The sequence below is a fragment of the Thunnus maccoyii genome, chromosome 15 (genome assembly GCF_910596095.1).
Source record: "Thunnus maccoyii chromosome 15, fThuMac1.1, whole genome shotgun sequence".
Classification (NCBI taxonomy): Eukaryota; Metazoa; Chordata; class Actinopteri; order Scombriformes; family Scombridae; genus Thunnus; species Thunnus maccoyii.
In genome coordinates, this window is record NC_056547.1 from 3,050,761 (window position 1) to 3,078,733 (window position 27,973).

The following is a 27,973-nucleotide window of genomic DNA, read 5'->3' on the forward strand; positions in this document are numbered from 1 at the left end:
TTAATATACTCAACAATCAAACATCAGTCAAAAGATAAGACATTCATAAAATATTATATCTATTATTAAGTGGCAGCTCTGAGGCAAATTAAATGTGATTTTAATTACAGTTAATGCATTAATAATTATTATTTTAAATGGTAAATGGAGCCTTTCTAGTTTTCTTTTACACTACATGTCAACATTCACACATTTTCACTCTGTGTCAGTATTTAGACACCTGGTCATTAATGAACATTATCTCGTATTTGTTGCTTTTATATATATATATATTTTTTTCTTCTATCTGTATAAAACATGTTTTTCTTCAGATTACAGTCAGTCTTTGGGTTTTCAGCATTAATTAGTTTTTATTTAGAACATGTGAATCACTGGAAGTTGTTTGTTTACTGTATGTTGTATTATTGTGTGTCATGTGATCTCATGTAGAATGAACCATTTTAATGTTATGATATGAAAATACAAAATATATATAATTATTTTTACTCTACTTTGTGTTTGTCCCCCCCCCTCTGTTTCTCTACATTTCTCACTTTTACATATTTTTCTCAGCTTCAGACTCATCTGACTTCATTGATCTCAGTTTGTCTCTTATTGAGACTCAGGATGATTTATTCTTATGAGCATCATTTACATCATTTGTCCACTTGAGTTCAGTTGAGTGTTTCTGAACAGACTAGAGGATCCTGATGTGAGTTGGACGACATCTGCTGGTCAAACTCCGTCAGTGAACCGCTACTTACATTTATGTTAAGGTTTTTTTTTTTGTATCTCATCATTTTTAAAAAAGATCTCTTTACATCACTATGTTGAAATTGAAGTTTGACCTTTTTTTGGTCTGAAAACAACAATAATTCCAAGAAAACCAGAATAAAACAGCTCCAAGTTTTGTTTTTTTTGTTTTTTTTAAGTTTATTCCTCTTGTTTTTTGATGTAGATTTGTGCTATTAACCCTCCTGTTGTCCTCGGGACAAATTTGACCCGTTTTCAATTGTTTTTATATCAGAAATGTGGATTTCTTTCATCTAATTGCCTGAAAATCACCACACTTTGCAAATAAAAGTAATGATCACTACTTTCATTGAATTTTGGGTGTTTTATTATAATTTAAAGCATCCCGAGTCAAAATTGACCCGGAAGGACAGAAGTTACATGTTTGACGGGAAGACAACAGGAGGGTTAACGTAAAGACACGTAACATTCATCTTTAAACAGTTTCCACTACAGCTGAGAGGAAACACGGAGAGTTCTTCACCTCAGCTGAGGCTTTAGGAGTCGGGGACTGAAGCGGTTTCCTGGAGGAAGATGTGGGATCAGATGATGAAGCTGGCAGAGCTTCAAACAGTCACAGCCGTGTCATTTTAACCACAGAGAGACTGCTGGTTAATGACAGGGAGCGACAACACACACACACACACACACACACTGGTAGTCACAAAAAGCAGTGTTCTGTGTCATTATCTCCCCCCAAAAAACAGGAGACTTAACTAATAACAGCTATCAGAGAGAGAGAAGAGAGGGGAGGGGGGAGAAGAAGAAGAAGAAGAAGTGGGAGGACGAGGAGCTGGACACTGATGAAGCATCATGAACTCTGTTTTTAAACAGCATGAAGAAGAAACGACGAGCGTTTAATCAGCAGCCTGAAAGAAGCATTAAAGAGTCTTTCAGAGTGATGATGAGGAGAATTAAAAAAAACACCTGCGGTGACGTCACTGACGGAGGCGGGAACCTGAAGTTAAAGCTCATAATGTTACAAAAAGGAGGAGAGAAGGAGGTAAAAAAAAAGTGAAACAAAGCAACGTGATTTGCAAAGTGGGAACAGCTGAGCGCAGCTGCGACTCTCAGTCTTCACTCTTGATGTTCGTCCTCTGTAATTTTCCTGAGAACAACCACCTGCTTGGAAAACTGCCTCCGATTTGTCTGATTGGGCATCTGGTTGGTTTTTTTTAAATCCCAAATTGAGCCGTAATTTCTGCAGCTGGGTAGAGAAAGCGCCGTGTTGTTGTTGTGTTGTTGTTGTTGTTGTTGTTGTTGTTGTTGCTGTTGTTGTTGCTGTTGTTGTTGTTGTTGTTCTGGAGGTGAAAGTTTACACCGAACAAACGTCGTTGCTCTTTGGACGATTAAGAGATTGTGTCAGATTACATGAAACTGTCAATTTATAAAACACATTTAAAAACAACCCACGTTGACCGAAGTGCTTTACAGACCATAAACAACATAAACAATAATCAGTAATGAACATTAAAACGAGTTTTCTTCTTCCTGATGTTCTTTCAATGTGAGACACAGTAAAATAAGACACGAATGTCAAATATTAAATATGTTTATTCATTCATTTTGTCCGATTTCACAACATTTTTGTTTCATTTATTAGCACATAACGAAGAGGCGACATGTCATGCAGTTATTAAAAACATAACACACTGACCCACTAGATGGTTTTTTGTTTTTTGCATCTTATAACTCAAAGCTTTGTTTAAATACTGCGGCGTTTAATATGCTTTTATTGTGAAGTTATGGAGACGTGCTTCTGTTAACGAGCAGAAAATATGCAGATGTGGTGTTTAAACATCAAACTCAGGGTCGGTAAAGGAGGGTTAAATTAGGATGGGAGGAGGAATAAGTCACGTGGGAAGAAAGAGGAAGAAAGTGATGGAGGAGAGAAAGGTCAGGAAGTGTCCCGTTAGCTGAGTTTGAGGCCGAGACAGAGAGCCAGCTCGTTCTTCTGGATCTTCCCGTCTCCGTTGATGTCGCAGTGACCCATCAGAGCTTTCTTGAACTTGTCCAGGTCTGTTCCACTGATGCTGGACTGGAGAGGAGAGGAGGGTTACCAGAGAGGTCAGAGGTCAACACCTGCATCACTCTTGGTGGCTAAAAATGTCTAACAAGCTAAGTTTCCATCCAAATGTAGTGGAAATTATTAAAAATCAGCAAAAAGAAAGTTGATATGTTGAACTTGTTAGCAAACAGTTGTTTATTTTCCACATCCAGCAGTTATGGAACAACATTATCATTCATGTGGAGTCGTGTTTCTGTCCACCTGGTGAATGTAAGTCCAATATTCACTCTCTTTTAGCTCTGTTTTTGCTCTCTACCAACTCCTGAGGGAAATATCTGGCTCTTTAGCTGCTAAATGCTCCACTATGTTCACCAGCTAGTCTACAGATAACTGTGAGCAGGTAGTGTACAGCGGCTTTTTAGAGCTTTTTCTCTCTGAAAACGACACTATGAGAGACGCTGAGAGTGAAGCAGAACAGTAAAGTTGCAGCCGGACAGATAAACAACGAGCTGAAACTCACTATAAAGCTCCGTAAAGCCGAGAGGAGCTGCAGAGTCGCTGATAATTCTGTGTAGGTTCATCACTACGAGCCAAACACATCACACACTGACAGTAGTAATTTAACAATATCTTTAAAGGAGTGCAGTTATTTAAATCTCACTCTGGGACACTTCACTCTATTTAAATGAGAAAATAAATGCCAATAAAATGTCACTGAATCATTGAAATAACAGACTAAAGAAAATTAAAAGTCTCTATTTCAGGTGTTTTGATATCTGATGAAATAAAAACTATAAACACATGGAAACTTTATTTGTATAGTTTTACATGGAACTGCTCTAAGATCATAATGGATGAAAAAGTTTTACCTTCACCAGCTCCATCATGTCCTTAACAAATCCGTCCACCTCAGGACCCTCCAACGCACCCGTCTTACTCTACACACACACACACACACACACGCACACACATATTTAATTATCAACAGAGAATAAAAACAAGAGAATTAACACACTACTTCCTGCCACGACCTCCTTCATTGCAATGTGATGACTGAAAATCAATTTAAAACAGAAATATATTCTGTATAAAACCTGATCCTGGTTCTATGAAGGTCCATTTGATTATATGTTTCATCATGTAAAATATGTCCTGAGAGCGTTTCACAGAACTTTATCAAGCAAAGTGCCAAATAACTATGAAGTGCAATTAAATATCTCCATTTAATCAGATTTTCAGCCAAACTAAAACACAGACATGCTGTAAACTGGACTTAAATTAAACCTTTACAGATTCTAAATAGTATCTTTGTTTATGTTGTTTTATTTAATTGGTTTTAACTTTAAAAGTGTCAGAAAAACTACTCTGGTCCGTCTGGTCACATTAAATACAAGAACAAAAACTCTCCATCCAATAAATCTTTAGTGGGGAAGATAATGTCAGTATAAGTGTGAGTGTTAACAGATGATTAAAAAGACATAAATTCAAACTTACAACATCGTAGTGAGCAAATATCTTCTCAAAGTCTCTCTTTCTGTCCTCCTGACTGCAAGCCTGAAACCAAACACGCAGCTAAAATCAATATTCCCTCATTGAACCAGCAGCAAAAAGATATTTTTCTCTGCAAAAAAACACTATAAAATTATACAAATGAAAAATCCTCAACAAACTTACGTCCATTTTAAACTTCAGTAAGAAATTCTCCTTCAGGGCCAAAATTCTGGAGAAAAGAAAAGTAAAATAAATGATTTATGATACGATGACTTTAATAATTCACTCTTAAAAGTAAAATGAACAAATCTGCTTTAAGAAAATTACATTGTTTCCTACAAAAGTTACCTGAGGACATTTGTAAACAGTACTACTTCTACTTGCTGAAGAAGGCTGAGGGATACAGCCAAAAGCTCTGCAAACAGTTAGTAAGTGGACCTTGAGTTTATAATAATATTTTAGCACAGTGCCGTCATGCTTTTAGAAACAGAATCATCTTTATTTTTAACAGGCTAAAATTAGTTTATTGCATTTTTAAATATAAAGCTCATTTGTTAAACAGATTAAAATAACGTCTGAAATTGTATTTTTCTTTGATTTTACAGCCTGTTGATGATTCTCTGTCTGGTCACATGACACATATCAACGATACCTGGCCAGGTCATTTAAATCCAGTCGGCCGTCTCTGTTTTTGTCAAACATTTTCATCTACGGGAGGAAAAAAACAGAATGAAATTATCAGCCAATGAAAAAGCAGCTGTGTAAAGCAAGTCTGACGGTTACCATGGTGTCGGTGTACGTCTCCAGTTTTTCAGGGGTGATGGACTTCCTGTGTTGGAGGAAGAGGTCCTGAAGGAAACCCTGAAGGGGAACACAAGACACCAAAATAAAGAGAGACAACAAAAATACCCAAAACAGCCAAATGTTCAGAAGAAAGGACTTGTTTAGAATCACTGTTCGTCTGAAAGGCAGCTAAAAGATTTAAGTAAGACGATATGGAATAGAAAGTTGAACTTACCACAACACAAATGATTGAGTGTCAAAAGTAGGAATAATTAAATGTATGCAAATATACTAATCAGTTATTATTTTAATCACCAGCAGTAGGAAGGTTTTGCCCATTTTAACAATAAATTGACAGTTTTTAATGATACAAAGCCTACAGTCATGCTAGCAGCTCTGTGAGGCTGCGTTTGAGTTACATACTCACATCCACCTGTGAATATGCTTACATTGATACTGCTAGCATGTTTAATGTTTACTTACTGGGTTATTATATGCAAACATTTGATAATTAGTGCTAAACACAGAACAGTAAGTACAGCTGAGGCTGATGGAGATGTGATTAGATTCTCAGATATTTGGTCAGAAACCAAAGTTAACAACAAGATGAAAGTTTGACCAGATGACATCAAACTTATGATAGTTCATCCTCTGGGGAACATGAATGTGTGAACCAAAGTTCACAGTAATCCATTCAATAGTTGTTGAGATATTTCAATAAAGAGCTAAAAAGTTGACCTCATGGTGGCGCTAGAGGAAGAGTCAGAGGATCAATAAAGTCAGTAGGATTCTTCCTCAGAGGAACATGAACGTCTGAACCAAATTTCATGACAATCCATCTGATAATTGTTGAGATATTTCAGTCTGGACCAAAGTGGTCGACCAACTGAAAACTTAATCTAAACACTTCTATAATTTGCTTTTAAAGCCAAACAACACATCGCTCCTGTCACTCATATCTTAATTAAAACACACTTCTCGAGTCTGTAAACAAACAGATCCAGAAATCGGAGGATCCAGACCGCCACGACAATCTAATCCCTCATTCTCTGAACATCTGTTGCACCAGATCTTATAGAGGACTGTTCAAAACTCAGCGGTTACCTTGAGCTCAATGTCTGAGATGTAACCGCTGCTGTCGGTGTCGTAGTTTCTCCAGATCTGCACAAGACAAAGACAAATCATTGAAAATACAATAAATATCCCATAAACTAAAGTCATTTAACCCTTCAATATTTAAAATTTAAATACATCATTGATATACTTTTCTATTCTCTTGAAAATATTATGTTATAGGAGTATAAATGTCATTAAAAATAATCAATAAACTAGACTGATATGTCTTTTGTACCATGTAAATAGTGTCTTCTGTACCTTTAACTGTACTTTTTTGTAGTTTTTATACAAACATATACTCTCCATTACTAGATGAACTTTGACCCTCACCCTCATGAACTCCACGCTGTTGTCCAGCGGCGTCTCTCTGCGGAACAGAAGCAGGAAGTTCTCCTCCTCAGGCAGCATCACGGTGGCCAACTAGAGACAGAAGATTAACATCTGTCATCAGTTCAGAGAGTAGAGAGATGAGCTGGTTGTAACTTGTTTACATGATAACTAGACTCAATCATAAGATCATCCAACGTCACACTTTGTTAAAAAAAGGTACCAACGAATATCTTTCCTGTTCCATATTCCCCAAAAAGTTGAGTAGATCAATAACTGAACCATCATTCAAGACTCACTTCCTGACATCAGCTCTGTTTGGGACACTACGAACCAGTAGAAGTCAGAAATCATTCTTCAGTGTTGTGGTTTTGTTCTTGCAGACTGCTGACGTGACCCGAGTCCAACATTTCTAAAAATCTCAGCTGAAAACACAAAACTGTGTATGTTGACGTGTCGTCTTCTCTAAAACCCAGAGACGGCTGTAATCGCACCTCTTGGATCTGCAGACGTCCGTCGGCTGTGATGTCGTAAGCAGACCTGAATCTTTCTCTCAGTCTTCTTATTTTGTCCTCAGTTATCTCTCCTCTCTGGAAACAACATGGACATGATGTAATTTGTTGAATTAAAAATGTAAATAAGATTTCAAGTCTTCAATTCAATTGTCTTAATCCCACCAACAGGTGACTGAAAGGAAACATCCAAAACTACTAATAGTACATCTCAAAGTAGTTTTGTATACATAGGAAATTATCAGTAATATATTGTTTTAAAAATTAAAATTAATTAATTAAAAATTAATTGCAAGAGTGCACAATGTAGATTAACACATGCTTACATATGACAGTAAACTTGCATTCTCATATTTATATATTTTACTGTGAAGGAGAAAACAAAGAGAGAAAATGAATAAACAAAATATAATGAACTATCTATATTAAATAATCATTTAAATGTTATGTTTAAAATGTAATGAATTACAGTTGTAATTCTCACGGTTGAATCATTATTACAGTGCTAAGTATCTTGTATATGTCAAAGACTGTTAAAAACATTTAAAACTGACAGTGATGGATGAACTTTGACCTCATTTCAGTGATCAGCATAAAGATGATGACAATCAATAAAAATCACTATCACAATCAATTCTAACCTCAATCACTTTGATACTTACCACTACTGTGCAAACCAAAATCTAATATTCTGTATTTATTGTTAATTTCTTACTTTGGCGCCCCCTGCTGGTAATATCAAAAACACACTGTAGCTTTAAGGCTAAAAGGGTGAAAATGATGCGTCTTTCTTAACGCTAAAGAATATGTATTTAATCATTTTAAGCAGGTAGGAAGACAATAATGTCAAACTATAGCCTCACATTTTTATTTCTTTACCTTCATCCCGAGTGTTTTCAACGTGTGCTGAAAGAAAGCGTCCAGCTCCTTTTCTTCGATGTAGCCGTTGTCTAAAAACACAACCAGACATCTCGTCAGGTCAACGGGACAAAGCAGCTAAATATCAGCAACATGTTAATGGAGTAAAAGTTACGTCACCTGCTTGAGTACAAAACAAATAAACTCTAAATGTCAAATCTCATTATTCTAAGCTGGTTGTTTTTGCCATTAGCTTCCTGCTAGCTGATGAGGCTAACAAATTAGCAACCAACCAAACAACCATTGTTCACTTTTTTTTAAATCACAGTCTACGAAGGATTTTATTATTATTTTTTATTATAAGTTATTTATTCTCTACACATTTCACCCTTGATTTAATATGAATTTTATGGAGCTTTAAGCTTTAAATATAAGATAAAGCCTCCCCTGCAGCTCAACTGGTTTAATTATTGCTTTTCATTTGTAAAAAAAATAAACTTTGTGGATCAAAATAGGTTGTAGTTTATTATTTTTAAGCTTTTTTCTCCCTAATCTTTGACTTTGGGAATATGAGTCTCTGATTGAAATCATTAATTTCTATAGTGTGGATACATCCTGCAGTAGAAATAGACAATTATTAGATAATATGTTGAGAAAATGCATTAAAATCTCCCTCAAATAGATCTAAAAATGTGAAAAAATGGCTGAATGCCTTTAACTACCACATATTGTATCAACATCTTTGATATAAAAAGAGTCTATTGATAGTCATAAAAGAGTAAAATATTATCTGGCTTACTATTGTTAATAAAACTGTTACATCGTCAGTTTAATGTAATTTCTAAACAGAAATGGTAGATTCAAGGTTTTATATTTGTGATGCATTTAAAGGAACATTTATAAATAGTTCAGATTCTAGTGACATGAACTCTTCTCTTCTTACCGTCAACGTCAAAATGTTGCCAAATCTGTAAAAATCCTGCAGCGTCCAGGCTGTCCAAGGCGCTGTCCATGGTGCTGAAAACCAGTCCAAAGGTCGAGCTGGTGACCGACAACGAAGGAAAAAAAAAAGCTTCTTCCAGAGATAAACACGAGTGTCTCAAAGGAGAGAGAGAAAAAACAGGGACAAATTTATTCTGTTTTCACCTTCTGGCGTCTCCTGAAATCAGCGAAATGAGACAAAAGAGGTTCAACAGCTTGTGAAGAGAAGGAGGGAGGGAAGGAGGGAGAGAGAGAGAGAGAGTCTGACCAGTAAAACAGAATTTATTGGTATAAACATACAAATACAGAAATATTTGACAGCTTGATGTCACATTTTAAGGCTCGCAGGGCCACTGACATAAAAACAATAAAACACATTATTTAACTAATTTTTAAAAAAGCAGATTTTTTTTTTTGAAAAAATAATGACAAAACTGAAAAATATTTTCCCAATAAAATGAAAACCATCACCGTGTATTTTAAAAAAAAAATGGAATTCAATATAAATTCATCAGCACGTTTCATTGATAATAAATCAAGATTTGAAGCTCATTATACAATATAAACCCCAGAGTTTCTGTATTTAACTCTGAAAATAAAAACCCCATTTATTCTATAAACACGACCGTAATGTTAGTACATATTTACATTGATACATAAACACATCGGTAAGTGCAGCAGTACACGATTAACAGGAATCAGAGCATTATGGTGAGGATACAGCAGCAGTGTTGATAACTGATTTAGATTTTAAATATGAATCTGAGGCAATAAACACTCATTTGACCAAACAAGTCTTAATAAATGACAGTATTTGAACGTCTCTGTTTAAGGAGAAAACAAATCTCATAATTCTGGGAGTTTAGTACTGAATTTTTAGCTTCTTTCTCACTTTTTTTAATATATGGGATGAATGGTAGCAAATTATTACCACTAATGACATAATTTGACAACTACGATGGTTTTATGATTGCAGAGTTTGTAACATGACACTTAAAAATACTGTTGACTCTATTTAGCATTTATATACAATATATAATCAGTTAATAATGTAGTTGTAAGCAGATATACTGTATTTGTGTTTATTAATGTATTGGTCATGAACTATAACTCCTCCCGTATGCACCTTTACATGTACGCTGGTGTATAAACAGATAATGACAATATAGTAAAAAGCAGTTGTAATAATGTAAAATATGACATCATAGGAGAAGTTATAATTGTTTACAAATACAGTGCATTAATAAACACTTAAAAGGTCCTGATATGTGCTTACAACTACATTATAAACCATTTATTGATGTTTGTATACTGCTTATAAATGCTATATACGAATATTTACTGTATTTCATTCACAGTAAAGCACAGTAACTCTGTCAGGTTGATGTGAATACTGGCCATTACACACATACACTGAAAAAAACCCTCTCTGTCATATTTACTGTATATTACTGAGTCCTTAAAACTAATATTCTTAAAATTAATGGAAAAACTCCAATGAAGTGAGATTATTTCAGCCTATTTTTTTAATACAAATGAATTTCCTTCAAGAAGTTTATAGAATTATCTGGAATTTTCACAACTTTATCATTACACAGATTTGCATTATTACGTCTTATTTTGGACACTCAACAATAACTCAACCCATTGGATGAATTTTTGGTTTTTTTTCAAGAAATACGACTTTTGAGAGGAGAGTGAGACAAAACATTTTACAGTGTAAGACACGTCTGTAGAACTGGAACTACAATTTATTATAGAGGATGAAAGTCTATTATTGTTTTTGGAAATAGTAGTTTGACAAAATCATTTTGACTCAATGCCCACTTGATAGCTTTTTTACTCAGTTGTCATCACCACATATCAGCTACTTATATATGTGTAAATAGATGAGGTCACCTTAAACCTCTTCTGTTGATGGACTCAATGAATGTCCTGCACAACCCTGACGAACAATATCAACAACAAAATATCTGCATAATCTTTAATAACAAATAGAATTATGGCTTATCATAATATCCAATGCATGTTGAAGGTCACAGTATCGATCATCTGTTTCCTTGTAATTAAATAAAACCTTCAGCAGTTTTTTTTTTTACGAGGCGGATTAGCATCGTTAGCGGTCATAAAATAGAGAAATGTCTGTTTTAGTGAAACAAAAAAAAGCTAAAACTGATAAATTTGCGTCAGTTTGAAGCAGTTTTTTATGTCACTTTGACCTTTTGAGGTAAAAAAAAATAAAAAATCTTTCTCTTTGATTTTGACACCGGCTGCTGCTCATATCATTTTCTAATTTGTGGACAACCTACTGTTTAAAGATGAAAACAGAAAGTTTGCGGGATAAAAAAAACTTAACTGAAACTTGTTTATGTTTAGTTATTTGTCCAGTAGAATTGCTGATAGAGGTCATTGACCCACCAGCCACAATTTACCTGCAGGACAGACATAAAACCCAAACTGCTTCAATGTGGATCTACTTAAAGTCAGAGTCATTCTCCTCAGTGCTTTGGACTAACTAAGCTTTTTATAGCTGGACATGGTTATCTAAGCAACCACAGATCCTCTCTGCACCAGATAAAACCCATCTGGTTCTGCTCTTTACGGTCCTATTAGAGCTGTTGACAGAGACAGTAATGGAGTTGTTTTGGCTGGACAGCTGCGACTGATCCGAGGTAAGAAAACACCTCTGATAACAGCAGGACAGACGCCACAACTTACAGTGTCCCCTGCGCTTTACATGTGCCTCATCAGAAATAGTAAAAAAAAAAAAAAAAAAAGTATCATCATCGTCTCTGCTTTCCAGAGTTTGTATGCAGTCGACCTCTTTAAAGTTTCTCTGGTGGAGGAAGGACAGTCGAGCAGGATTTAAGTGTAAACAGCTTGTTGTCGGTATCAGACTGAAACGTTGTCGTCACAAGACTCGTCCTCTGATTTGTTTTCAGATTTGATGTCGGCGACGGGAGGAGTCGTCTCCTCCTCAGCTGGACTGAGATCTGTGTCTGCCACAGACGGAGGCCTCACTGGAGACAGACAGAGAAAATAAATAACATCAGACATAACAAAAAGAGTAAAATGTCTTCTTGTCTTTTAGAGCCTGTAACCACAAAACCAAGACTGACTTTGAAACTAGAAAGCTTATTTTACTTCCTGATGAAAGTAGAAAAACTAAAGTAAACATATCAGATAAAATAAACTTTTAGCAAACTATTAGACAGATGGACTTAAACTAAAGTTAGACCTAAAAACTGATTACTAACACATGACTCTGAGACCAGAGAAAGATAAATTTAGACACTGAGTGAGTTTACATGCTAACGAGTATCCTGACATTCTGGATATAGTGTTTACGTGACACATGAGAAACCTGGTTATTCATATTCCTGTTCACATGATTCTAACAGTATTCAGCTTTCTGATCATCTCTGTGCAGTTGTGTCATTTCTCTACCAACAGAGAATACTGAGAAACCTGCATAAGGTGTTTACATGCAACACTATCCTGATTTGTATGGGAGTACTCCAGCTAGCATATACACAACACATAATACTCTAAAAACCTGATCACAACCAGGATACTGGTGTACATGTAGAGTGCACACTTCATGTTTCAAAGAGACTCAAATCACCCAACAACAATAAGAAGTTGACATTGAATGCAGGGGAATCAGGTTTAGTTTTGACAGTATGAAAACTGACAAAAGGTGACTTTAAAACTAGAAAACTACAACTGTAGTCCCTCTTTCTCATTGTCAGGTATTGGATGAATTTCACCTTTTTAATCAGACACAGAAAACATTGTAATATTGTTTTTACTGTAAACATTTAACACTATGACAAGTGCATAGAGAGACAGGCTGAAAATCACAGAGATCTTACAGGCAGAGCAGTAATGGTGCCATAGATTCATATCCCCATTAAGAAATAACCTGTAGGAAACCTGCAGAACTGAATATTGTCAAAATATGTTTTGTTTTTACCACCTGACTGATATTGTTAAGCTGTAACTTGCCGCTAAAATCCCAAATATACATAATATGAAACTAGGAATGTGTTAGCAAGTAACATTAATGTAGTGTAAGTTATTATTTTTGTGAAAAGCATTGTGATTGGTCGAACCGTAGGCGGGGAGGGACTTGGCTCGCTCTCGGTCTTCCTCTCTCGGAGAAGGAAGGTTGGTTGAACCCTTCAGAGACGACCACTGTCTGCCGCCGCCGCCGCCAGCGGGTTCAACCTCCGTGCCGGGCGACTCGAAAGCATCAGCGTCCGCAGGAAACTCAACTACAGGCAGAGAAGGAGACACAAAACACTGAAACATCTGACCCGATACATCACGTTTATTCTGATCTGACAACCATCAAGTATTTGTCGCCTTTGTTTCATTAGTTTGATCTCAACTTGTACCTGAAAATAATGGGACTAAAAGTAGATACACACCAAAAAACAGGACTAAAAGTACATTTTATAAAGGTTTTACAATACTGGAGAAGAGACGTTTAGACTGATTAAACTCTCAGATTTCTAAAATTAATAAAAAAGGCCAGTCTGATAGTTAACAGGAAATGAAAACAAATGTTTCTTCTTTAAAACATGGCAGCTTATGTGCTTGTTGGAAATGGAAAATGAATAACAAAATATAGCAACAATATAAAGTATTTAAAAATACATATTTATGAATTATTGTTTATGAATAATATAAATAGAAAAGATGACTCCTGATCTGTACTTTTTGTCGTCTGACTTTTGCTAATTAATGTCAGATCAATAATTTATAAAGCAAAATTCTCTTCATGGAGGCATTTTGGAAATAAATTCATGTGGCCTGTTTTAATACTGACAAAAAAGATATTAAATTTTTATTTAACTTCAAGGTTACTGATGGAAAATTGATCACATAACGCAGCGCTTTAGGGAAAGACCTTCTTGTCTTTTAAACAAATAAAATCCAACCGAAATACACTGAAGTGACGGATGTGTTAACGCCTCTGGAGATGCATAAATTACAGTTTCTTCTTGTCTCTTTGGTTTTAAAAACACATCTTTTTACACAACAATTATAAAAGACAACTCGTCTTTTTGATTACACAGAGGAAACGCAGAATACTAAGTTCCTGTTAGTGTTAATTACACCGTGTGTGGTTGTGTGTGGAGGCGTCAAATATGTCCTTGAAAGCGTTCATTAAACAAGTTGTCACCTGATAAATTGTGTGTTATATTTTCAGCAATGCTCCGGCACACAGAGAACGCTGAGTCATGCAACCTTCATCATTAAGAGAGAAGATACAGGACCGGTCAAACGTTTCTCATTACAGTGAATGGGAAGGTGTCTCCTAAAGCTGAAAAAACTGGCCAAAAATTGTTTGATCATTCGTTCTTAAAAAAACACACATTTATTTTTGTGCATTATGTCCAGAAGATACGTAACAACTTGTAAATATGGTAAACATGGTTAAAGGCATTGAATTCTTTCTGCATTATAAAATCAGTAGAATAAAGATCTATTTTCACAGACTGGAGACAGATCAGTAGAGAAACTTCAATACAGAGTATGAAAATGAGTCAAGTGTCGAAAAATGGAGCTGAATCTTTGGTCGTATTATTAGTGTTGTTTCCTGTACTTATTCTTAGTTTAGATAGGAAAGAGGAAATCTTTTTCTAACTTTAGACTGTATTTTACTGTATTTACTGTACACAGATGCTTTAAGCAGTTTGACATTCAGTTTTGTGTTAAGTGAAAAAAAGTTTCCCGGACTAAGGTATTGACAAAAAAGGTATCGCTCAGGTATTGTACTGAGATCAATATTGACAATATTATAAAATAATATCAAACTGTATCAAGCCCTAAAGATCAGTAGCTTCTCATTATGGGAGGTCAAATGCAAAGGCCTCTACTGTACACTGGTATAACTGGTCTGTTGGACTTAAAAGAACCAGGATTGTGGCTTGAAGCTCTCTGATAATCAATATTTATTTGGTTTTGAACTGGATCAGAGTGACAGTGACAGGATGGGATTAGTGACAATAACAAGAACAAGAGGAAATTAAGAACAGGAAGGGGAGGAAAAAGATACTAATCAGTGGCGATAATGTGAATTACTGCTCAAAATAAAGTGGATCAAATCAGAATTTGAAAGTTCCAGCGATAGTTTGTCATCTGAAACTTAATTAAATAAAAGTCCAGTCAATTCTTCACTGTAAATGAGTACTTTAACACTTTAAAATTTAACACATTTAAATAAAATATGACAGACAAGTCAGTTTTTAGCCAAAACTGACTTGGTCACCATTTGTGTCTGTAGAGTTGTTCTTTAATAAAATACTATAAATATAACACTACTGTCACTGTCCAGTTTATTAAGGTTGAGATACCAACCGTCCACTGGAGACAGGGGTCCAGCTGGATTGCTGCTGGTGCTCTCTCTCTCCTGCTCTGATGACGCCCTCTTCTGGCAAGGAACAGGAAGTGGTCCTTTGTGAGACGAGCTGTCAGCTGGAGCCTCCGCAGAATCATCTGAGACACAGAGACCAACAAAACAACAAATTCATTCTCAGTGCAAAACTAAACCCAAACTACCCAGACTTTTGTTTTCCTATCTGTCCCTGCTTACCATGGACGTAGGTGCTGGTTGGTCTGGGACTGGTTGGACTGGTGGGACTGGTGGGCCCAGAGATGCGGGGATTCGGCAGGGGTTTGGTTACCTGAGGTGGAGGTGGTTTGGGGCCGACGCTGGGTGGTTTTAACCTGGGAGCCGGCTCTGGTCTGGAGTCATCAGCGTCTGCTGAGACAGGAAAACGACCGAAACAGTGATGAACAGTCCAGATGTGGGAGGTATCATGGTCTGATTTTCACTTCAGTACTTATTAGACTTAATGAATGTAGTTATTGTATTGTTAAATCAGAAAATTTAAATGTTTATCAGGAAATTTCTCAAACCTCCATTTGACTCTTTTCTTCTGCACATATGTATATATTTGCACAACTTCCTATACAATGCTCAAGTCATGTCTTATATGTGGCATGTAGTGAGTAATGTATTGCAATTTAAAAAATGTGTATAGCTTTGGATGTCATTTACTTAATTTTTCTGATTAACCCTTCAGCTGTTTCTTGTACTGCTGTAACATGTGAATTTCCCATTTGCAGACCAGTACAGCCTTATTTAATTAAACTGTATTGTTTAAGCTTGTAGCCATGGCTACAACATCTAACGTTGGTCCTTTGTATCATGATATCAATGAAACTTACCTGTGCCAGCGTTCACCTTGTCCGCCAAGAGCGACGACTCAGACTGAAAACAGACAAACAAAGGGCCTTTTATAATAATAAAGGCAATGTATGAGTTCACATATTTTGCTAATTACAGTTATTTAAAACTATTATATGTTATTAACTGCTGACCCACCTTCTGAGCAGCTTTTCTCTCCTGCCTGGCCTTCATCTCAGCCATCAGGTCCATGCCCATTACGGGGACACCAATATGACGCGGGATATGGGGGTTCTCCTTCTTCCCCACGTTCTCCTTTTTCTCCTCAGTGTCCTTTTTCTCAACGGTCTCATCCTTCTCAACAGTCTCATTCTTCTCTACGGTGTCCTCCTCCTTTTCCTCCTCAGCAGCGGTTGGAGAGACCTCAGTGTCAGAATCTGTGTGGTCCAAGGATTGAGCCCTGTGGACCTCCTGTTGCGGCCCGGGGGATGTCGGCGTTGACTCCTCTGTTACTGTGGTAATAGACGGAGACTGTTGGGCGCTGGTGGAGGAAGCAGGGTGGGGTGGGCTGACAGAGGCGGCCCCATGGCTTTTCTCTGAGCGGGAAGTTCGGGATTTGATGAGGTTAAAGAAACCGCTCTTCCTGGATTCACGTTTCTTTTCTGCTCCTTCCCGCGTGCTTGAGGACGGACCTTTTACAGTGGGACGTCTGGAGAATTTAAAAATAATAACAGAATTAGAAAGGAATATACTTTTATTTACCCAAAGAAGTATCTGGCTACTTTTTTATGCTGATGACACACAACTGTACTTCACTTGTATTCAATATGATTTTAGCAATTATCACAGGTGACATCAAAGGATAAGCTTAAATCCATTAAATAGAAAAATAGATAATGAAGAAGACTGAAGAATGACTCTCACTTGAAGCTAAGTTTAATGACTTTCTTGGAGAAGAACTCCTCCAGACCCTCGTCCAGCTTTCCCATGATGGTGTTCTGCTCCGCCTCTTGTGGCGCCGAGCTGCCGGTGGCCTCCCGCTGAGAGACAGACAGCAAGAATAAAACAATAGAGTGACAGTGACAGAGAGATTTCTAAAAGTCTACGAGTCAAGGATCACAATATAGATTCTAGAGATGTGAAAAACCTGAATTTGTCTTTTTATCCATTATCCATTAAGAGCAATGTCAAGATCACCATTTATACTAATTCTGATATCTTTAAACATTTAAAGGTATTACTATGATATGAGAGTGGCGGTATCTTCTAATAATATTTGAGTTTTGTAATAAAAAGTTGTTCTGTTGTTAATAGATTTAAGAAAAACGTTATTACAGATAACTGATGGGAACCTACAGTTGGTCGGCTGGGTTTTGCCCTATTCTTGGGTTTTGGACGGAGTTTGGTGCGATGCTCCAGCGTCTTGTGCTCCACAGGCGGCAGCTCACTCAAACAGACAGGCTTCGTGTCCAGTGGAGTAGGGGAACGGGGGAGGTCTCCGTAGCTGGTTGATGTTTTGTCCGATGGCTGTGAAGGAGGAGGTGGGTCCTCAACATGGATGGGAACCTCCTCCAGAGCCTTGTCTAGGTCAAACTCCATCTCTGTTAGACAAAAGGAGGCATTAAAACGTGGGAAAGTTAAGAACCAATAATGTTTAGCACAACCTGTTGATAGAATCAAGACACACTGACACACAACTTCTTACTATTCAGAAATTCTACAAATAACCTAAACAAAGATTTCTAAAAATTGACATTTCTAAGTTGTAGTCATCTCGTCATGGTCACATGGTTGTCATTGTCCTATGATTGGTTGTTAAATGTCAAGAATGCGGGTCCTATCTAATATGAAGCTGTCCAAGGAAGAAACTGGGAAGGAAACACACTGACGTGCTGCAGAATAGCGAGAAATTGTTGAGACAGTGAATAATATCCGTCGTGAACTGAAACAAACACTAAGCTGTGAGCAAGAGTTAGTGTTAATTAAATCATAACATTAACAACAAATAATTTCTCCAGTACTCTCTGGGCTGTGACGTAATGTTAATAATCTCCTAACAAACTTCCCTTTCTTTTCATGTTCCTCCTTCCTTTCATCATCACTATCAAATATCATGGCTGTATAATTGTTTTCTGAAGAAGGAACTGCTTTTTTAAAATAAAAGTCTGGTGGGAATCCATGTTTCTCTGCTGCCAACTGAACCCTAACCCTTACCAACTGGGAATTTCTGCCTTAATAAATAACAATCACCGCATATAAACAGATTTAGATACTTGGTGTGTGGAGAGAGAACAAAATGCCACATAAAGTTTCAGTTAACATACCTATAATAATGTGAAATTTTAGCAGGAAGTGATGAAGGGTGAGTAAGAAAATATGGATTTTCTGTGTCACTCACCAAAAGCCACAGAGACTGGACGCAGCATCCTGACCAGAATACTCTTCCTCTTGGATTTAGGAGTCATCTAAAGAGCAAAAACAGGTTGTTATCTCATTTTTTTGAATAAGAACAAATCTTGGATGTCAGTAGATGTGTTGGTTTAGACTTTTAAAATATTTGTTATGGTGTTTCTGATGGTTGTGTGCTCGACTCTGCTTAGACCATGACAGAATATTTTTAACTACCACACTTCATAACCCTGTTTATACAGGCTGCTATGCAACTTCAGTGTTTTCCAACCATGCAGGTGTCCATGTCCTCCAGCCCGTGTTTTCGGTCCTGGTCTTGTTTCTGTTCCTGGTTGTGGTTTTCTGGCTGCAGAACCGTCTCATCCAGAACCTCTGCCTCCATCTGAGGCTCCTGACGCAGCAGAGGTTGGTCCTTCCTGATCAGATGGTCGGCCTGGAGACAGAAGGAGGAAAAGAAGGAGATGAATGGACACAAAGAAAGAAAGACAGACAAAGAGACAGACAGGCAGAAAGGACACTAACCAATGTATGCTGTGATCTGGACAGAGACTCCAGGATTTCGTCCACGATGCGATCAGACAGAAATGACGCAATGCTGAGCTTCACTTCACTGTATCACAAGGAAAAAAAACACAACACACACAGATTAAACACAACACAACACAATGCAGAACAGAAGATCACGTTTGTTTTTCAAAATGTCCGTTTGGCCAGAACCTGTCAGTCACATCAGACTGTTGTTTACAACTGTTAGACCCTTATAATTCAAGAAACAGACAGATAGATGTATCACTGTTGACAGATTATTATGTATCAGGTTCTCCCTATTGTTTGGTGCTTGATTAAGAACCGTAAAAGGAAAACCCAGCTGTAACCCAGCTCAGGTTCAATTAATGATTCAATTAAGGTTGTTTCATAATCAGCTGTTTTTGTTTTCTTTTTTTGAAAGGTTCATCTATTAGGTAGTTATCAGTTATTTCTTTTAAATCTCTAATCCAACTTCTTAAGACCCATAAAGATCTCTGGTGTAAATCTAACTTAACTAAGTACAACAAAAAAATTAGGTTTCCACTCAAGTTCAAACCACCAAAGAAAACCAACATTTTCTTGAATCTTTTGGCAGGAATGAGTCAAACAGTCTCTGCATCATCACCCCCCCTCCCGCAAACATTCAATGTGTACAGTACAATGAAAGTTAGCATACTGGGATGTCACAAAACCAGTTTGTTGCACATGAAGCACATGACAAGATATCTGGACAACAAAGGTATTAAATTAATCACCTTTAGACTCTAGACTGCAGACAAACACACACACAGCCAATCAAACCTGATCTTATTGATGATGTCGACCCCGGACTGCTCCAGCAGCGTGGTGGTGATGAAGCTGCGAGGAACGGTCATCCTCCCCGTACCAGCCTTCAGCAGCTCCTGTCGAAGGCTGCTCCTCTTCATCACATGAGGGCACAGACCCTCGGCGGCATCCACCATGGACACCAGCATCGTCTGGGGAGGAAGAGTTAGATCACGTCCTTCAGCGTTCGCACAGCAGACTGAATCTTATTGTTAGTTTCGAGTTAAAAACAGTAACTAACAATAAAAACAGTAACTACCTGCAGCTGTTCGTCCATCACTCTGGACACCTCTCCGGCCATTGACTCCAGTTTGTCCTGAATGGCTCCGACACACGCTCCCCTCGAGCCCCCGCTCCTCAGGTGGTACAGGTTGGGGAGCAACTGGAGGGACGAGTGAAGTACAGAGATAATGAGAAAGAGGGAGAGAAAGACAGCAAGAGCATGTTTTACTCGTGAGTGTTTTTGCGGCCCAATCGCTGCCGTTTTAACACTCGATCTGCATTTAAATGAATCATTAATGGAGGCTGGTTGAAATTACAGTTTTGAAAGCTAAAAATGGAGGGCAGACACCCTCTCTACGTTTAAGAGTAGGCTTAAAACTTTCCTTTTTGATAAAGCTTATAGTTAGGGCCGACCGGGCTCACCTTGGATCAGCCCTTAGTTATGCTGCTATAGGCCTAGACTGCTGGGGGGGACTTCCCATGATGCACCAAGAGCTGGGTTCTGCTTGAGGTTTCTTCCCGTTAAAGGGGAGTTTTTCCTTACCTTAAGTGCTGCTCATGGGGGAATTGTTGGGTCTCTGTAAATTAAAGAGTACGGTCTAGACCTGCTCTATGTGAAAAGTGCCCTGAGATGACTTTTGTTGTGATTTGACGCTATATAAATAAAAATTGATTGATTGACTGAAATGTTAAAGTAGTTTTATTATTCCAGTGTTCAACATTCAGACTTGTTCTGCTTTCATTAGCGCAGACACACACGTTAAATCTAATCAAAATACAATATTATCATCAGGCCACTGCTGCTGTTACAGGAACTTACAATCGCAACAGGAAGAACAAGATTAAGAACTGAGGCTTTTGCTTGATTTATTGGTCGGGCCAAACAAGTCAAGGAAGGAAATATTCTTATACTTTTTTGAGTGCCTAAATCACCAAATACATGTTGCATGCTGGAGAGGTGGCTGTGATTTTAATGTCTCAGACAACATTTGGCCGTTTAGAAGGCTAGTGGATTAAAGTGGTCAACGCGGTCTTATGTCTTACGGTCTTTGAGTTCCTGGCATCGATCATGAGGTTCTCTGCCACCTTCATGTCCTCCTGGACCGAGTTGGTCTCTGTGAACCTCAGTGAGTTCAGGTGATCCTGCACCCTCACACACATCATGTCCATCATCTGCACGGGGAGCAAAGGTCACAAAGAGGTCAGTCAACAACAAATAACATGTTAATTTAAGAGAAGGTCTGACAGTAGAGTGTGTCAGTGTGCTCACCTGTTGCGTGGTGGTGGTGACGATGCCCTGCTGCAGCCTGTACGCCTGCTCCTGGAGGTATTTACGCGTCTCATGGTTCCTCAGCAGGTACTGCTCCATCTGACAAAACACAATGTTCAAATCTTAATTTATACGTATATCAGATGACATTTCAATCTACATCCTCTCATAATAAAATCATGAAAAGAAAAACAGGACAGTAACCTTCAGCAAGGCGTCCTCTGTCTTCTCGGGACTCGCCTTCAGCGCCTGAGCAGCATCCATGATGGGAACAGGCATGAAACGAATGGTGTAGTTCCTGATTGAGAGAGAAAATTCAATTAACAGTAAATCGTCATGATGTATTCATCAAAACTAGTATGAAGTCAGGGCAGAGCTTTGTGAGTAGGGATGGGCATGATTAATCGATGATCGATAATTGATCATTAAGAATTTTTACGATGAATTTCACTACGTGCTGCAACCAGCCGGGGGCGCAATTTAAATTCAAGAGGGGAAATGAACACTCAGTTGCCGTAGAAATTAGACGAAAGTAAACATGAGGAGAGCAAGGCCAAGTTTGGCGTGGGACCACTTCGAGCTAAAAAACCACATTGCAATGCCGTGTATACCTACAACACAACAACGACCCCAATGATGTACCGCTTGAACAACGTTCACCCGACACTGGTGAATCTTCCTCCTCCTCTCAACCTACCATCACCTCAGTGTTAGCACAGAGGAGCTAGTGCTCCGCTGTCTTTACGAGCGCGCCACATATCCCTTCTGTTTTGTTTTCTGTTAACAGTTTCACCACCTTGTATAGGAGGACTGCTGTTGGTCTATAATTTCTTCTTGGACTAAAGATTTCATTGAGGAAAAATATGCTTTCTTTAGTATTTTCTGCCATTTTTAATACATATATTTAAAAAAAAGATTAATCGATAATTGATCGTTAATTTTCCCAATGATCGATTAAGGACATCTCTTCAAATGCACATCCCTAGTTCTGAGTTCAGACTTTGTTAAACTGAGACAATACATTACAGGTGGTTTTATACTCACTTCTCTAAAGCAGCTGCAACATCCTGCAGACCCTGAGGGCTGATGTTGTTTCTGTCCCACACTACTGTCCTGCAGACACACACACACACACACACACACACACACACACACACACACACACACACACACACACACACACACACACACAGATAAATGATCTGAATAAAACACAGTTTGCTCCTTGTCTTATTGTCAATCTTTTTGAGAATTAGTGACTTTAATAGTGACAGTATAGAACTTAATGCTTTTTACTCAGAGTGGTCAACAACAGAGACGCCTTACTACTACTACGACAACAACGACTACTACTACTACTACTACTACTACTACTACTACTACTACTAATGCTACTACTACTACTACTAATGCTACTACTACTGAATAATAATTCCTTTACTTGGCTTTCAACTCATTCTTTGTTTTGTTTGTTTTATTTTAAATCAGAGCTGAACTCCCTCATGTTTCATCTTATTTTTTTTATGTCTTTATGGTAGGAAGTACTGACATTTTGTTTCAGGTTTTCTGGGTACTGATGCTTAAACAGTTTTCAGACTTATAAACGTTCCTCTAAAAGTCATCTAAGACTGTGACTGCATCGGTGAGAGACGCTGACCCGTTTCTCTGCTAACCTTAGTTTGGTGTTAATCTGCAGGGCTTTGGCGAGCATCTTTGCCCCCATGTCTCCCATGGCGTTTCCGCTGATGTCCAGTTTGGTCAGAGAGGTGTTGCTGCCCAGAGCGTTGAGGACGATGGAGAGCTCGGCCTTCAGCCTGGAATCAGCCAGGGAGAGCGAGGTCAGCGGCTGGAGGGGAGAAGAGTGGAGCCATGTTATAGGCAGGGGGTTTAGATCATTTTATCCTAAGTGTCAAATATAGAAATAAAAGGTCAAACTATTGGTAATAAATTAGAAAACAAAGGACAGACAGGTGTACACAGGGGAAAAGACTTGAGGACAGTTTGAGTATCTAACAGAAGGGAAGTTGATCACTCACTGATTCCTCCTCTTGGATCATATGAACCAGGTTGTCCAGGACTGGAGCCACATTTCTGATGAAAAATTTGTCAAAGATTAAAGTGTGACTAATATTTTTTTTTTTAAAACAAATTGATTGGTAAGATGTCTAATTGTTTTAGAATAAACCAGTCCAGTTGAGATGTAATGCTTTATAAAGTGCTGGACAGTTCTAGTGATGCTACGTCACCCACTTGGACTTGATGTTGTTGAAGTTTTTGCCCAGTGAAAGGTGTCTGATGGAGCGATTCTTGGCCAGCCAGACCAGCAGCGTGGTCAGATCCATGTCCAAACCTGAGTGGTACGACACACACACACATGAACAGATGAACAGGCCGCGATCAAAGTCAATAACAGCATCATCTAAAAATGTTTAAATTTTAAAACGTCCCCACCGTTGTCAGAGATGTCCAGACTGGTGATGTTGGGGATCTCAGCGATACAACCCTCCAGGATCTGAGAGCCTCCTGAACGCAGCTGAAAGCAGAAGAGTCAGTTTCTCAATATACTTATAAATACTAATGTCAATAATTAGTTAAGGATCTATCAGTGTTTTTGTGTGTTTTAGCACATTTTGACATTGATTTCTTCCATTTATAAGGTCTGTAACAGTGTTTAAGTGTGTTTAAACAGTGTTTTAACAATGTTCTACTAAAACATGTTGCACAAATCTTCTCCAGTAAACCAGGTTTTATTCACCAAACATTTTTGGCTATCTGGTCTTCATTGGTAGGATGATGAACCCTGATGAAGATGTTTTAATTGTGATGGACTTTTACAGCATGTGGAGGTTCGTGTCAGTTTTACCTCACAGCAGCTGAGATCCAGAGACACTTCGCTGAGGTTCGGGTTGCATCCGAGTCCCAACAACAAAGCTCTGCAGACAGAAAAACCACTGACCAATCAGACTGTCAGTTTAGCAACAGCTTTAACAGACTGAAAATATTTCACACTTCATCCAAACAACATCAGAAAACTGTAGGAGTTATATCTGTGATGAAGGCTTCTAGTTTCAAACTGCTTCATGTACTTCTACTGCAATAAATGAATTGCAGTAGACACAGTACAAAAATAAAGCCATAACTAAGACTGTCTAGGAGCTCTGTTGTTTTCTCTGGTCTACCACTTGGAAACTTGAAATTAAAAGCTAGCTAAAATTAAGAAATGAAACTTTACATAGTGCCGACTTGAGGTAAGAACACTGACTTATAGCTGTTTTGTTTTGGACTGGTGGAGATCACTGACTGATTGTCTGTCTCTTTGGTAAACCTCTACAATGTTTTGCAAATGAGAGCCTCGTTAAAATTAGATTTGGTTGGATGTTTTTCTTACTTCAGAGCCTCCAGAGGCAGCTTGGTTCCCGACAGGCTGACTGAGTTCAGAGCCTGAGAGCAGCTGAAGAACTGCTTGAAGGACGAAGGGATTTCTTTACTCTTCCTGAGAGAGTTTGTAGAGAGATGTTTTAAAATCAGTGAGAACAAAGACTACAATCTATCTATAAATTAATAATACATGTCCCAAAGCTTCTTATATATTATATCATCTTATATTATTATATATTATATTCTCTCAAGAATTTCAAATATAAGCTTAGGACCTGTCTGATGAACCAAACTTAACCTAAGTAACCAATTAACTAAAAGTTTGCTTCAGTAAGCACACACTTATACATTACACTAAAACACACACACACACACCCATTACATTATTTTATCTGTTCTGTGTCTTTGCTTGGTTTGTGCTGCTTATTTTATATTTGCTTTTGACTGTGTGGTTGCTTGTTTGTTTATTTTTGTAGATCACATGACTTTTGTATCTGTTTATAATGTGTAATGAGGTGAGATTACTCCCATAAGCCTCTAGGAGGGGGTGGGGGTTTCTAAATCTCACCTGCACAATTTGTTTCTTCTCTTTTGTTGTGTTGTTTTGTTTTTACTGTGCAAATAAATTAATTATTCTGTTGTCATACAGAGAAGTGAGATTTTATCGTCTGACCTGTGAGAGTAAACCGTCTTTGACATGTTGAGGACAGAAAGATGCTTCAAAGATCCTCTGAGCAGAGACGCACACACCTAAAAAACACACAAAGCTGAATGTTAGCAGAGGAAAATGTCTCCTAAAGGTATAATACATGTCATCTGGCAGTGAAATGTCCATAAACAAACTGAATGTTTCAGTCACAGACAAAATCAGATTATATTTTTAGTTATTACAGTTTTGGAACCTTTATGATTATCTTTATTTTTGTTTCTATCATGACAATTTAGTTCTTGTTTTTATTGTGACTTACTTCACTTATTTATCTTTACTTCTTTTATTGATCAGTGTGATTTTAAATGTGTACAGTATGTGTGTTTTCACCTGCTCCAGAGAACAGTCGCTGTTGGACAGATCCAGAGTTTCCAGGCAGTTGGACTGACTCAGGAAGCTGTGCAGATTCTGTGAAGGGAAAAAGAACACATCAGACATTTACACCAACACATGTGAAAACTGTGTGTAGCTCTGCGTATTCTTTAGTTTATGTCAACGTTCTAAAAATGTTTTACTAAAATTTAGGTTTAAGTTTGTGTCAGACTAAGAAGAACCATCAAATACTCAAACTAAAGGCCAAACAGGAAGATAAAAAACATAAAACAGCACAAAATCGCTGCACAATTTCTGTGAGGCTGATTAAGGTGAGATAAACTAAAAGAAATGCAGATTAAATCATAAAGTACATGTTATCATTTGAAAAGGGTTTGAATGTTTTTAATAAGTGACCTGCCTTTAAGAAAACAAGGCAGGTTTAAAAAAAACATTCCCAAATAGAACTGGATGTAATTCCAACTTGCACTCAGTTAATGTCGTGTTTATGTTGTTGCACTGTCTATATGATGGTTAAAGGGAACTTATGTTAGTTGAAGTTGGATATATGACAGAGGGAGAAGACGGGAGGCGGCTGCGTACCGGCAGGTCGTCACCTTTGAGTGAGTTTCCCGACAGGTCGAGGTGTGTGAGGGTGGAGGAGATGGCCGGGTTGGCGCAGAGAGCCTGACAGAGACTGTTCACACCTGCAAAAAAAAACATCATCAGACAAACATGAACTCCTGAAAAACATAATTTATTAGTACAGTGACAACTGTTTTACTTCTACTCTACTGCATGTTCACCTTTAGGAGACATGGAGGTTCTGGAGAGGTTCAGGTGTTTCAGGCCCATGGGCAGTTTGGCGAGTTGAGCGCTCAGAGCAGACGCACCTGCAGGAAGCAAACACACACACTCAGTCTAGAGCTGAGGGCCTCTGACTAACCACCAGGGGGCGCATGACTTCACCTGAGAGCTCCCTTTGTGAGTCAACAGTGAGCGGATGAGCATGTTTCACAAAGCCAAATTTAAGTTCTTGAACAATACAATGTAACAGCTTGTTGATGGGCATGATCTTTAACTTTAGAAAGGTGGATATGATTGAGAAATCAAATATTTTGCATATTGTAGAATCTAACATCCATCATCCGTTTCTTCTGTATCTATCTATTGACTTTAAAATGACACACAGACAATCTGCACGCCACACCTTGTCTACACAGTGAAAACAGGGTTTGATAGTGTGTGTGTGTGTGTGTGTTTTAACCTTTGTCCTCCAGCGAGTTGTTGCTCAGGTTGAGTGTGTGTAGCGTGGAGGCGGGGTTATGTGACAGAGCGCCGGCCAGTTTCTGAGCAAAATCACTGAAGAAAGAAGAAGGACGACACGTCTGAGGACAGTTTACCAGTTACACAGCATGTCACATGAGATCTTATACGGTCGACAAGCGATTAAAACCTGAACCTAACGGAATATTGTGTCCCGGTGTGGTTCTCTTTGACCTCTGACCTTTTGAGAGCAGTGTTGTCCAGCACCAGCTCCTCCAGCCGGCTGGATCGAGCCACCACTCTGAGGATTTGGTCGCACACGTCTGTAGGCTGGATGGCGGAAACACAGCAGCACGCACAAACACGCAAATAAAAAATGATTTGAAAATATATTGTAATTGAAACAATAATGATGATCTTCACCAGTGTCTTAATGCTTTGATGGCAACAAAACAATGAACGTCGTGTTAATTACAGAAATAAAAATTGGACAAAAACAATCTTGCTCGTATAATTCGGCTGAGGCACCAGAGGCCCCTTATGTCTACTGTCACACACTGCTCAGTGAAATATGAAACACAAAGCCAAGTTTTACATATGGTTGTAGTAACAGTGGAGTGGCTTGTTATTACCAGTTTATAGTCTTTGGCAGAGAGTTTAGTGAACCACTGGTTGTACTCCAGAGCTGCAATGATTGGCACCAGATCCCTGCAGACAACATAAAACATAAAACATAGAGATTATATACTATAGAGTGACACTAAAGGCTGTTAAATGTTAAATCACATATAAAATGTATTGCATTGTTGAATATATGCCCATATATGCCCAAGATATTCAAGTGTTACGGCCCTCTGCCGTATAGTTTTGTGTGAAATTGTGCAATGTTTTCATCACAGAGTGGGAGCTCTGTCTTCTCTGTACGGGATCTGTGTTTATTGACAGGTGCCGGTTCCAGCCCGGATCGGCTGTCCCTTCGTGCCGCGGCCGCCGGGGATTGGCTGGT

General features: G+C 38.2%; 2 protein-coding genes across 4 annotated transcripts in view; both read right to left on the minus strand.

Moving 5' to 3' along the window:
• Positions 1-2,077: 2,077 nt before the first annotated feature.
• On the minus strand, positions 2,078-9,273 carry LOC121912820 (secretagogin-like). 2 transcript variants are annotated; one of them, XM_042435275.1, is made up of 11 exons: positions 8,810-9,273; positions 7,888-7,958; positions 6,991-7,086; positions 6,500-6,589; positions 6,158-6,214; positions 5,054-5,131; positions 4,923-4,978; positions 4,454-4,499; positions 4,274-4,333; positions 3,649-3,717; positions 2,078-2,809 (listed from the first exon to the last, which is right to left on the minus strand). In XM_042435275.1, the coding sequence occupies exons 1-11, from the start codon at positions 8,877-8,879 to the stop codon at positions 2,684-2,686; spliced, it is 819 nt and encodes a 272-aa protein (XP_042291209.1). In that variant the 5' UTR covers positions 8,880-9,273; the 3' UTR covers positions 2,078-2,683. The 2 variants fall into 2 exon arrangements, with proteins under 2 accessions (XP_042291209.1, XP_042291210.1); XM_042435276.1 differs by lacking the exon at positions 8,810-9,273 and adding an exon at positions 8,047-8,149 and having other exon boundaries at positions 2,079-2,809.
• An 851-nt stretch (positions 9,274-10,124) lies between these two features.
• Positions 10,125-27,973, minus strand: part of LOC121912819 (F-actin-uncapping protein LRRC16A) — a 41,260-nt gene continuing 23,411 nt past the window's right edge. The window contains exons 9-38 of one of the 2 annotated variants that reach the window (XM_042435274.1): positions 27,600-27,675; positions 27,209-27,297; positions 26,969-27,063; positions 26,508-26,594; positions 26,305-26,408; positions 25,720-25,797; positions 25,354-25,430; positions 24,691-24,795; positions 24,166-24,235; positions 23,754-23,835; positions 23,553-23,652; positions 23,339-23,393; positions 22,976-23,148; positions 22,347-22,415; positions 21,507-21,600; positions 21,303-21,401; positions 21,077-21,205; positions 20,070-20,192; positions 19,787-19,962; positions 18,980-19,067; positions 18,729-18,890; positions 18,447-18,513; positions 17,405-17,649; positions 16,973-17,088; positions 16,247-16,757; positions 16,090-16,132; positions 15,452-15,619; positions 15,217-15,354; positions 12,963-13,124; positions 10,125-11,867 (exon numbers count right to left, since the gene is read on the minus strand). In XM_042435274.1, coding sequence (XP_042291208.1) covers positions 11,740-11,867; positions 12,963-13,124; positions 15,217-15,354; positions 15,452-15,619; positions 16,090-16,132; positions 16,247-16,757; positions 16,973-17,088; positions 17,405-17,649; positions 18,447-18,513; positions 18,729-18,890; positions 18,980-19,067; positions 19,787-19,962; positions 20,070-20,192; positions 21,077-21,205; positions 21,303-21,401; positions 21,507-21,600; positions 22,347-22,415; positions 22,976-23,148; positions 23,339-23,393; positions 23,553-23,652; positions 23,754-23,835; positions 24,166-24,235; positions 24,691-24,795; positions 25,354-25,430; positions 25,720-25,797; positions 26,305-26,408; positions 26,508-26,594; positions 26,969-27,063; positions 27,209-27,297; positions 27,600-27,675 — 3,709 coding nt within the window. In that variant the 3' untranslated portion in view covers positions 10,125-11,739. Of the gene's footprint in view, positions 11,868-12,962; positions 13,125-15,216; positions 15,355-15,451; positions 15,623-16,089; positions 16,133-16,246; positions 16,758-16,972; positions 17,089-17,404; positions 17,650-18,446; positions 18,514-18,728; positions 18,891-18,979; positions 19,068-19,786; positions 19,963-20,069; positions 20,193-21,076; positions 21,206-21,302; positions 21,402-21,506; positions 21,601-22,346; positions 22,416-22,975; positions 23,149-23,338; positions 23,394-23,552; positions 23,653-23,753; positions 23,836-24,165; positions 24,236-24,690; positions 24,796-25,353; positions 25,431-25,719; positions 25,798-26,304; positions 26,409-26,507; positions 26,595-26,968; positions 27,064-27,208; positions 27,298-27,599; positions 27,676-27,973 lie in introns of both variants that reach the window. The other variant, XM_042435273.1, reaches the window with a different exon arrangement.